The sequence below is a fragment of the Pieris rapae genome, chromosome 12 (genome assembly GCF_905147795.1).
Source record: "Pieris rapae chromosome 12, ilPieRapa1.1, whole genome shotgun sequence".
Taxonomy (NCBI): domain Eukaryota; kingdom Metazoa; phylum Arthropoda; class Insecta; order Lepidoptera; family Pieridae; genus Pieris; species Pieris rapae.
Window position 1 is genome coordinate 4,845,446 of NC_059520.1, and position 13,088 is coordinate 4,858,533.

The window sequence follows — 13,088 nt, forward strand, 5'->3', positions numbered from 1 at the left end:
ATTTATTACACATAAATATGTCTGACATTAATTGGTTTTGAATACATTATTTCTTTTAAACTGAACATATATGCATGACTAATTTTTCTTTCCAATCAATGATAGCTTCAGAAAATATTTCTAGACTATTATCCGTTTATTCGACATCATGATAGAAAAATGTAAAAATAAATCTTTAAATGCCGAAAAAACAATATTTGATAATAATTTGTACGTAATTTAATTATGTAAGTTAAGTGTGCCTACTTTTTATACTAAAGCGACTTTGCTGGCTTTATTACTAAATATCAACATTAATTCGCAATAAATCCATTTCTTAAACGTGTTTGCATTGCGTGGAGTGCATAGCAATTTATGGGAAGCAAGGTAACATTTACAGCTTAATATACTTATTACGGGTTTCTGTAGACGTAGTAGTAATTGCAAACAACTATAAAGTTATTATACTTTTTTAATTTAAATTGAAAAACTGCGTTGTCTGCATTTAAATGAGTATTAACCTACCTACCTCTTTCTTGTGGTTCATTTGTTACGCGATTATTTTAATGATTAAGGCTTAACCTACGCGGCTAGTCTCAATAAATATAGTATTATACGTTTTATAGTTGAAAAATTATTGCTATAAGTTTGAAACGTAAAAATACTTTAAGTCCGCTGAATATAAAATACGTAAGAAAAACAAAATCAAAGTTCTTTCCACTTATCGCGCTTTCTTAGCCTTTATGCAAATATTAGACTAAAATCAATACCATTCAGTATGTACTCACTCTCACAGAAGTTTTCAAAGTATTTTCCAATCGGTTCGCCATCATCAATAAGGGGTCTTTCGGCGTTGAGGTAGGCCGATGGTCCATCAGGCAGAGTATGGTGATCCAAATGATATAATCTACAGTTGTATGTTGACGAATGGGGTGCTCCAAGGTATAGGAAAGATCTGCATAGGAATTCCGACTCAATTTCGCAAGCCAGTCGGCAGGCAGACTCTGATGTAACCTGTCAAAGTAAATGGATCGTAATGTCCTTTATTTTACAAGTCATAGTGAATCGGCTTTTTTTGAAAAAGTTATTATAAATATAGTGTTTATAAAACTTTTTGACATTATACGTTTGTTAATAGATCTCATACTTTAAATTTGATTATGGTATGCAAATTAAATGTAACTTTCATATTTATATATGTTACATTCCATACAAATAAACATGTTAAAACTGTTTTTGTCCGAAATCAATTCTATCCGTATTTAATAAGTTTAAAAAAGCCTCAGCAAAGATTATTCAAAACAGCAAAAACTTGGATTATTGTGAGCCAACAAATAATAAAATTCCTACGTCCCTAGACTCAATGCAATAAAAGTTTAATTAAGAACGGTCATCTTTTCTTTGTTTCATATTGTATTTACTGTGAGAGAGCATCAAGACATTTATAATCATTTCTGCGAGATGAAAAAGCTAAAAATAACTGTTAGTTTTGTTAACGAAAACCGCAGACTTTATAAATAGCATAACATTGATTAATTATAATTAGCATGCCTATTTCACTTAAATTAATCTGCTAATTGGCAATAAATAACTTTATTGGCTCATAAAATGGGAGTTATGTTTTGAGACGTGCTCTTCCATTTGCAGCTTCGTTTATGTTTAACGCGGAAGTGGGTTCGAATCAAGTCGAGCAATAAAACTTAAACCTTTCGAGAGCCGAGAAGAAGATGGTCAGAGATACTATGATTTATAATAATTGCCTAGATATAGCGCCGCGTAATGAATATGTAACGTTTCAGTACTCGTAGCACACATCGTAATAATATTAATCGAAATCGAGATCACTATTTATACAGGGTAAGCATACTGAAAGCGATTTTCCTGTGCAGATAAATACACAATATAGATAGTCATGCACTTCCAAATAAAACTAATACTATAAGATACGCAAAAACTATGCTTACTCTACCGAATAGCACCAATTTGAAAGCGAATAAGTTTGTTGAAATATTAGGAATGACATTAATTTTTAATAATTTACACGTAAGTATACCTGCAGTTCCTTGTCGGTATAATAATGCAGCCCAGCATATTGAGAGACTTTATCTTCAGCAACTCCCACACGAGGTGCTGTGAACACTCGAGGGCCCTTGCATGCTTGTGACGCCTTCAGGCATAAGTTCTGCACGACAAAACATCCAAGTTGAACGCTAACAAGTACACTCATCAAATTGTACAAAATATATAATCTTTATGGCTGTAATCTTCAAGTGAATACAAAAAATTATGGGACAATCTCATATTTATATGCTTAAACATAACCAATATCTTTTATAAATAAAATGGACTTATTACAATATGAAAAACTGACAATAAATCGATGCTACATAGAAATATGTATTAGTGTGTACGAAGCATATAAATGGATTCACACGGTAGCGAAGTAATACACAAGAACTTTTCCAATTTAACCTCCTTAAAGATTGAAAATGAGCTGTGTTATTCGCTATATCGCTTAACGATGCTAATTTAAACCATTCTCAGAATTCAATTTAGCATGGAATTGAACCGTTAAGTTTGCTGTAAATTGCGAAATGTATCACACTACACCGTGGAAATTCTTAGGTTATAATAACAAAAACTATTAAACCTTTATACAGATTGATTTTCTTTTACCTTTATTTCGTACTAAAAGAGGTTCTTTTTGGTAAAACTCAATCCCCGAGCCGAATGACAAAAACGTTTTGTATCAAGCTTATATCAATAAACTATCACCAACTTTGATAGATCTTGCATTAATAGAAGTTTAATCATACGTTTTTTTTTAAATAATTGTTATTTTATTATCTGTTAGACCTTACCTCAAAGTAATCAGTTCCTGGAGTATCAACAAGTTGTACAAAGTGTTGTCCGGTTCGTCTATCTGAATCACTAAGAGAACATCTCATACCACCATATTCGTACTCCACCGATCTACACGGGAACTTTTTCTGAAGTAAAAAGATAATTTATTTAATTACACATCCTAAATTATAACAAATTTGAAATCTAAGTGCAAAGAGCAATAATTTCGAGAGGAACACGAAAACGAACGAATCTTAGAGTAACAAGAAAAATTAATAAACTGTAATAATTTACTAGAAAATTTTAAGAAATTAACGTAACTAAAGCATGAAAAAAAAATAACCAAATTATTATTTTTTAAACCGGCGTTATTTGTTTTCCAATTCCAAAATTAAAAGAGAAATATCTACGGAATTTAGATGTTAGATGAAAGTTGTTACTGCAATTAATTTTTAAATGTTTTATAACTTAACACGTAATATAAAATTGACCATAAAATTCTAAGCGTTTAAACATAAATATTTTAATATTACTACTACAGCATTAAAATCATAAATATACCGTAATAAAGATGTCTCTAGATGCGTTCATTAAATATCATTTTCTCATATATCTAGTAAGTAAAGCGAAAACAATTTATATTTTGTTTTTATAGGGCCTATATTATAACTATTATCGTAGACATTACTACTTTAGTACCACATTAAAAAAAAATAATTGACCGCATAGCCTGCCTATAAGCATAGATCTTTATAATTTATACACCAGGCTGTTATACAATATTATTTCATAATCGTTTATGTTTTCAAATGACACTAGAGTCTAAATTAAAAAAAAATTCATTATTAAGTAATCAATAATCGCTATCAACAGATAATGTTTGTGTAAGTCTGCCTTACTATTACTGCCTTATATCAGTGAATAATTCATTATACATATGTTTTAACAAGTGTGGCTATTGTGGTAATACTACGTGCATTAAGCAGCCTTTTATACCCATACAAATATGCGCACTAAGACCCCAGGGCTATGCGTGCATAGCCTAGAACATTCTAGGATTATCCTCTTAGCAACAATCATCTCAGACTTTCTACAAAGACCTAGTAAGCATAGTACTTTAAAAGTAGATTTACCTCATTGAGACAGGCTGCGAGGCAGGCCTCTTTTGTGGAAGTGTAGATTATAGTATTGTCCAAGCCTCGGAGGGCTTTGCCCGGCACTCGCTCGAACGCCCATGGCCGTAAGCAAACACTCTCTGTCCGTACTTGCAACTTTACCATGTAGTAAGTGTTTACTGAACGCTGCAACACAATTTTAATGAATACTTATCCTGAATACTTAGGCGTACATTTGTTATAATACCTCTACACTTTACCGCTACTCTAGTTTCGATAAGTTGAATATTTTCTGTGGGCTGTTCACGGATTTAATTCATAAGTATATTGGGTAGTATAAAGCATTTAACATGAAATAAACAGGATTTTTTTCTCAATTTTAAATTATGAAATTTTATTTTACATATTTATATGTAAACAGAAACTTAGTACGAACGTTTATATTGAAGAATTCATGTTATTTAAATAACAAATTGGCACAAATTCCTTGTTAGGTATTTAAATCTTGTATAGAACATAAACCAAGATGACAAAGAATCCTTCACAGCACAATAATTCACAAAGAAGTATTCCAATACACGTACTATAAATAATCCACCCACTCAGAAAATTATAGTTTTGTTTTATCATACACACGACCTGGAGAATATCATTATTTCTTCTTTAATGCTGTGAAAGTTAAACCTGAAAACTTAATTCTATACGCTTTTGTTTACTGTTTAAATGCTGTTATTTTTACAGTTTGTTTCCAGAACACTTTAGTCATGTAAATGTTTTAAAAATATTTACAGAAATTATTAATGGCTATTATCCGATGTTGGGTTGAGATTTGGTTAAAAATCGAAGATGTAAGATTAAAAAGTAACCGGAAATGAATCGTACGCTACCCATTTGCATCGCTACTTGTTAGTCCTAGTGACGCTGATTGAATCTAAATTGTTAATTACATTCCGCGTTGCTTTAATTGGCGTAGCTGATCCTAATCAATGGATTTATACGGTTTATCTAAGCTGGTGACAACATTGCGTGCCTCGATAATATCCATCTCTTGATCTTCTATACAACATTACATGTTGGTAGTAACCTTCCCACGAAATTTAACATTTTCTCAGTGGGTATAATATAAACAAGGTAAATTCCATTTATGTATTTTATATATGTAAGTATTACAAATTAAGCATGGCATGTAAGTCTGTATATATCATAAATAACAAATCTATGTTTATTTATACGAACTTAGTCTTAATCCATCGAGTTTTTTTACTGACAGATGTGAAGAAATAAAAATAATACATAATATATTCAAAATATTTTTGCAACTAAATATTTGCTAATATGAACATTATATTAACAATTAATTATAATATGAATTATTTATTATTAGAAAAATCAAAAAAAAATTAAAACAAGGCAACATTTTTCGAAATAAACCATATTATCCACCCATCTATCAAAATATTAGCATTAAACATTACGAAAAACTGATAACATTCGTATATTTACCAAACTTGTTTACTAACAGAATATAAGTCAAGCTAAGAAAAGGAACTGACAACGAACCATATCCCGAATGAACACACTTGGCACGTGTTGTTGAGAACGCAATATTCAATAATAAACTTGACTCTTAATGCATATTTATGTTTTTAATTGGGATCTTACCTGTGGTGAAGCCATAGGGTTATTTGCTTGTGTGTCGTTCTGTAGCAAACAGCGGGTTTCTTGCACTGGAGTGAGAGGATTTAACACGAAACTGTAACAATGAAATTAAGGATTACATGACAGAGTAATCTTATAAATAGTTAATTATAGATTAAACTAAACTAAATTATAGTTGTCTTGTTTTAGTAGCTGCAATTTATTTAAATCTTATTTATTCCTCTATCAGTAGCTTCCAAACTACTTATCATCTTCATAAATTCAAATAACAGAATCCTATTTCCCTAATGAGAGCTTTCAGAGAGAGTACTAGATGACTACCCGGCTTTTTACAATTCTTTATTAGAATCGCAATTATCTTAAACGAATACTCAAACACTATCTCGCCAGCGCCTTCATAAACATAATTGTAATATTTTTTACTATGTCAACGATAGTCTAGGATGCATAAGGGATTGCATCTTAATGATACATATATCGTTCGTTACACTTCCAGCTTATGTATAACCAAGTATAACGGAGCTATTTACCGTTTTCAACATTTAACTGCTTTCTCAATAAATCTTTAAAGATAATCTCATATATGTTTCCCAAATTTTGAACGCATTGAATAAATATTACTTCCGTTTTCAAAGTGCGAGTTAATTACGTAAACTTAATGTGCTTTTAAGTGATTAAAATTATAAGCTTTTTATTTGGTTAATTAGGAAAGTGAGACGTCTATATTTTAAATATATGTTTTGGGTTACTAAGGACTTTGATGATGATACTTTTCAGAGATATAACATTAAAGTATATGCACTTGGTTTGTATGAATACGTGATTCTATACTGTATGTAGAATTTCACTTATAAACTATCTAATATATACATATTAACAAATGAAATCAAAACCACATACGAACCACGATATCATTATGGTGTAACCAAGTCAAGAATTATCTTCATAACTCGTTAATTCTTAGCGTCTTCATGACCTGGCCTAGTTATGTGAAATTAGCAGTCAAGGACGACAGTCACGTCGCACTAATGCCTGTCTTGGCTTTCTCTTAAATTATTCAATTATAGAAAGCTCGCAGAAGCTTATTATTTGGTGTCATTCGATTGATTGCTTTCGTCGCACGTGATTTTTACTATATATTTAAAAGGTTTTGTATCAAGGAGATTTTCTTTTCTCATTTTAATAGATTCCTCCATAAATAAGCTTTTTAATCAATAGTAATAAGTTTTTTACCACAGTCATGTGGCCTACTACGTAATTACCTACTGTAAATACAATAATAATCTATTGCAATAGGTCACAGCTTTCGGTTCATGCCATTAAATAAATATTTAAATTGAAGTTTACTGGTATTTGTTTATTACAATGTATTTGAATCAGATTCAATTGTACCTGCTGTCGTTATCGTACGTGATACCTCAATATAGCACTCTCTAAATGCCTGAAGTGTTTCTATACCTTAGAGATTTCCATTATGGGTCTGATTTCCGGAGATATATATTAAAGTAATACAAATGCGTTATTTACAATCAGGCAATGAATAAATTTAAAATAAAAGAGTTAAATTTGTATTATTATAGTAACATTATTTTTTACAATATTTTTTTGACATTTATTTATATGATGTATGGTTTTACGATGTCTCCAATGTTAATTCAGTATTCATTGGGGCCTTTGACCATTTCTGGGGTACAGAAAGCTCTCGTGAGGAGGACGTCAAAATCAACCGAAATGTATGATCAAGAGTACATTGGCTTTAACAAATTTATAAATTGGATTGACGTCATTTTTAGGACCTTATTTCTTTAAAAGGAAATATCTCTTTATATTTACTGTTGGGGCTTGATACATTTGGTGAGAAATCTCATTATATATTTCAAAAAACACGCTTGCATCAATCAAAACCATTAATAAGCGTCCAAAACAAGCTTAAAGCTGATGGAACAAATCTTACTTGTTACTCAATTTATTAAGCGCATGAACATTAATTATAAAATTCCAAATTCTTACTAGTAGCCGTAACATGATTGTAATTTATCGTAGCGTAGCGGTAAGCATTTAATGCGATATTTATTCAAAGGGCTCATAAATATGTGATTAATGTAATACTGTAACATTTACATTAAACTAGATTTCAGCACCTGACATGGAGTCAGCATGATAAGAGCATTCCGTTCTTTTATAGTTTAACGGTAACAGATACGAAATTAATTAATAGCTTAGTAAAATTTTGAAAATTGCTAAAAAAGCTATTGAATGTTTTGCGAATACATTAAAAAACATTCCAATATATTTATTTATAAAACCATTAACTGCATTTAAACGATAACAAAAAATCCGTTTCCAACGTGGTCATAATAAACTTAAACGACGTGTAAATATTTTTTGAAGTATAATTTCGCTTGTTATTACTGATTACTCGGCACGGAGTAATTAGAAGTTTTTGGATCAAACTCCTAACGAAACCATAATTTCTCAAGATGAAATGGCACAGAAGACCTATGAAGTAAAACATTTCTATGAATACACTTGTACAATTTCCATTAGCGAGTCACTAATACAATATAGTTATCTTTTCTTTTAGTTGCATTAATGTTCAAGTCTATACGAGAATTAACACGGTTTTTACAACACAAATGACACCTACCTATAAACTAGTTTATTACTTAACACTAAGTAATAGTTGACGCTAAAAAATCCATCCAATTATCATCGCAAATAAATCAAGTCTATTTACGAACAAATTACACGCAGGTGACTAAAAATGTAGCCTATCATTATAGGTGCCTTCAACAACATCAATCACTCATGACGGAGGTTTCAAATTGTAAAGTAGCTGATCAATAATCCTCTACACTCGGCGATTACGATTTATTTTGATCGACCAGTGAATTGATGATTACAAAGTCTTTATAAATGATTACATATTTGTGATAATTCGGAGAATAGTATTTAGGAGCGCATTAACCTTTAATCCAGAGATTTAGGTATATAAATGTATAAAAATCTTTGTTTCCATGTCACGTTTTAGTGGCGTTATTTAATTTTCATATACTATTTGGCATAATTTTTGTATATGTTATACATATATGAGCCTTATAAGTGATCAGGCATCTGACCAACCGGATAAAATCCAAATTAATATTTTCAGAACTAAGACTGTCAAGGTTATATTATCAATGTAAAGTGTACCTAAGTTTCCATAGTGACTACAAATTTTATTGAGAGCTACCTAAAATTTTCTGAGTGAAATATTTTTATTATTTTATTTATATTTTTGAGTGAGTGTTTTTTCGCAAGAATATATTACGTTTAATTGTCAGAAATTATGCAATAATATGCACAGAATAATTCCATACTGAAGGGAATCTTTTATGAATAAAAGTATTGCATGTGAGGATACCGTATGACTTACCAGTTGCCATCGAAGTACAGTTACCAATTGTCAATATCGCATTCTTTTCATCTATTTCTTTCGATAGATTGATTCGAGATAGGTTATCTCAGCACAATGCTAAATTGTTAACTTGGGAATGTTCCATCTCATCTAATTGATTTTAATACCTACCGAATTGGTTTCTTTTATTCGGTTTAAGTTCAATAGGATATAACTCGATACTGTTGTCAAATTGTAAATTAAATAATTATATGGCCATAATAATGTATTGATCATCACGATGGATTTTTGAGTACATGACGCCAGTTATAATAATAAATTCTTAGTGCGATCCAATTAATATAACTTTTCCGACGTAAGAAACCAAATGTTTGCGTTATAAAAATAGAATAAAAGTGTCATTTCCATGCTTAACTGTTAACGTTACGATATTTTTGGTTGACGTTTATCGGTTTGCGATCACGGGTCATAAACGTCTTTTTATACCCAAGAGACAATATATATTTTGTATTTTTTTTTTTATATTAGTGTCTGACCGGTGTCTGCTTTGTTTCCTATCGTCTAACTAGCAACAAGAAAGTAATTTTCTACAACGGGAATAAACTAGTCTCTATACTATTAATATCTAGCATTAAACGCGTGGGTTGATATAATTAACATTAATCACTTTTACAGTACGCAAGGTTTAAAATTATTTATAATTAGACATTCAATTCAATTTTTTATAGAAGGAAGCTCGCGACGGTGCATTGACCGCCTTTTAAGAATTGATGCTATTCTTGGAGGACCCTAAACACAATTTCCTTTATCCACTTACAATGAGTTATTATCGTTCAGTTATGTTTATAAGTAGCCTTTAATTGTAAGGTGCTAAAGAAATGAGAACAGAATTAGGGCCGGGATCCATATGAAATCCACACTTTCGAGAGATAATAATCGCATTGAAGACGTATACGATCACTTTTACTGTTATCCAATTTGGAGCGAACCGAGGTGGTTTCCGCTTTTACACGGTTTGTGGCAACACATTGTTATTGACCAAGACCGTAGCATCGGAATGTTCTGACACACATTCTCGACCTTAGAGCCCACATCCCAAATCAAACTTCAATCTTATTTGATCAAATAACTCTCTCTGAACTCTATAAGACTTGAGATGCCTTGGAACACAGCCTTAGATTCCCCGACGATTAGTGAATCTTCATGTCAATCGGATCTTATCTAGACATTTAGGTTAGAAGATTCGTGATCTGATGTTATTCGATTTCATGATTTAAGAGTTGATTCCGACAAATTAGGTTTTCGCTTGCACGGAAGCTATCGCAATTTTAGCCTCTGGCAAGTCACGATACATCGTTAAATCAATGTAGGTTAATGCGGATGCGAAATTTGTTTTTATAAAGTTTATAGGCTTCACTAAGATAGAGAATTTATTTTTCATTTGTCAGTAAAAACTGTGTATAACGTTCTAAATAAATTAATTTTCGACTGAACTTGCAATGTAAGATACTTTATAGCTGTGGAAAGATTCATATAATTGCAACAATTTTTTCTTAATAATTACAAATTTCTGAAACAAGTGTCGTCGAATTATCTAAACAATAATTGAATTTTAATTACCTGAATGCAGCAGCTTGACAATCTGGTTCCTCTCTGCACCAACCCTGACATTCATATAGCGATAGATTCCGTACGGTATAGTACGCAGTCCCTTGGAAGTCGACATCAGTTAATTTTTCGAATGCGATTCGACCTGGAACAAAATTATCATCTATAATATGCAAAGATAGACAGCTAACATTTTTGTACACATTTTGATGCTTTTCAGAGAGCAAGGCAAAAACTATCGCAAATTCTATGATTCTATATATTACAAAATATTTCTGCTATAATACTCTACATACTTTTCACATTTTATTGGGAATTATTCAACGCTGGGATTACTAGAATGTAATACGTTTTACAACCTTGTATTTGATTTTACAATAACGGCGATTCTTGCAAATTACTGCGGAAGCAAATTATGTACAGGTGCATTGAAGATCGGAAGAGTAGAGGGAATCACCTAAATAAACACTGTGTGATAGCGGTTGTTTGCGAGTTGCTAATGAGACGATGAAAGCTAAGCAATTTGCACTATTACTAATGCTTACAGAGCACAAATATTAATAAACAACATCATAGATCCAATATAATAATTATAAATAGGTAATTAATTAAACGTTTTTTATTATCTATTATCGCGAATTATTAATATTACATAAGATTATTAACATACCTAGACGAGTCGAGTGTGTGGTGGTTGAAGAGACACGAAAATGAATCAATGTAAATAAAAAAAATAGAATGCTTACATTCATATCCGTTTATAAAAAAGTTTAATTTTAATTTTCTACTTGATTTCACCTCTATGCCTGTTTTTTATCTGTATATCTATTGACACTACAACCGCCTGACAGAACGTATAACCGTAGATCCGATTTCCGGCAAAACGATAATTGTTTCGGATTAGAAGCACAGAAAACCCTCTCTTTTATATGTTTCATTCTTCTGGATTATATTTCATTTCATTCATATTATATGAAACATGAAATGAACCACCATATAATCCTGTTTTATGCGTTCTTACATGAAGAAATATCATACTCAATATCCATAAACATTTCTTAATACACTTGTTGAAACTTGTTGCTATAAAACTTAATATGTTGGGGCGTCAACAACTACCTTATTCAGAATACTGGCCCACTAATACGACAGTAGGATGATGACTTGCACATTTATTAAAACAAGTGCACGTATTCAAACAGACATGACAATCCTTTTACATACTTTCGACATGAATTAATAACCGCCTCTATTGGTTACTAGTTCATGTAGTTTGCTAGGAGATATTGAGTTCACATGCTGTTGGAGAGATGAACACATACCTGTACAATATGCATAACTTACATATTTCGTATTTAAATAAGGAACGATTCTTGACAAAATATTGTTTTTTGCATGTTATAGTTGTCGCATGTATTAACCAGGATTTACTACCTGAATACTCTTTCACTTCTAAATAATATCTTTTAAAGAAGTGAATATTTATATCATGTATACTCACTTAACATACCTTCAAAGTGATTTTTATTAATTACCTGTATATATAGTTCAATTTAATTAAATAACTTTCTCTAATACTTACTTAATACTAGTGTAGACTGCAATAAAAGTATGAGTATAGGCGTCAACCCCAGCGTTTTGCCCTTCATAATGTCCAGCATCTGTAACAAAGTGTAACGTACTTAGTAAAAAATAAAATTACAGATATAAAATTTTATCTGAATTTGCAACAATACCAATGATATCAGATAATTATAGTTACGTTGTTTTTGTCTTTATGTGTTGAAATGTTCATTTTGAGATGTTAGCCTTATCTGTAACGTCCCGATTGTTGTTATAACTATAACTTACTAGGCTAGTTAGTAGACACGTAGTAGCAGTTATACGACAAGCATTGGTAATGTGGACTAACAGCCATAAACATTTATGTGAAATAATTGCCATTCTAATTTCAAAGTTATCGATCGCGTACACGAAACCGCAAGAAAGCCGGTGACACGAAATTTCATTTATTTTTTGCATTATCACTTTCACTGCTCTTTCATTGAGCTGATGAATGATCAGTAAACGTGAAAGTTTCGATTGTTACTGAAACCATACGCATGCTTAATGAAACGAAAGACTTTCGTTCGCATTTTACGCTCGGCTAAATATTTCAATTAAAAACTTATTGAAAACGTAATGTTCTGATGTCTGCATCAGTATTAAAAGAAAATTGTGCTACAACTTTACCGCTACGTCAATTTAGATAACTTTCACAAGAAACAAAAGTAATAAAAATCCCTTCCGACCCAGTTTCCGCTACAGTTTGTATTTAGCGTAGTGATTAAATTATTGGTATCACATTTATTGAAATATATATCTGCAGTACATTAATATGTAACTTTAGTAACTTCACCTACAAGTAACTAAAAATGATACCCAACCGAGATGATTTGTCAACTTGGAACTTTTGGCATACATGTTAGCTTTTCTACTAACTAGTT

General features: G+C 31.1%; 1 protein-coding gene across 1 annotated transcript in view; it reads right to left on the reverse strand.

Annotated features, from left to right (window-relative positions):
* LOC110993766 overlaps positions 1-13,088 on the reverse strand; it is a 43,205-nt gene that overhangs the window by 10,066 nt on the left and 20,051 nt on the right. The window contains exons 2-8 of the mRNA XM_022260134.2: positions 12,185-12,263; positions 10,615-10,747; positions 5,601-5,691; positions 3,957-4,124; positions 2,841-2,969; positions 2,033-2,161; positions 768-993 (exon numbers count right to left, since the gene is read on the reverse strand). Coding sequence (XP_022115826.2) covers positions 768-993; positions 2,033-2,161; positions 2,841-2,969; positions 3,957-4,124; positions 5,601-5,691; positions 10,615-10,747; positions 12,185-12,263 — 955 coding nt within the window. The remainder of the gene's footprint in view (positions 1-767; positions 994-2,032; positions 2,162-2,840; positions 2,970-3,956; positions 4,125-5,600; positions 5,692-10,614; positions 10,748-12,184; positions 12,264-13,088) is intronic.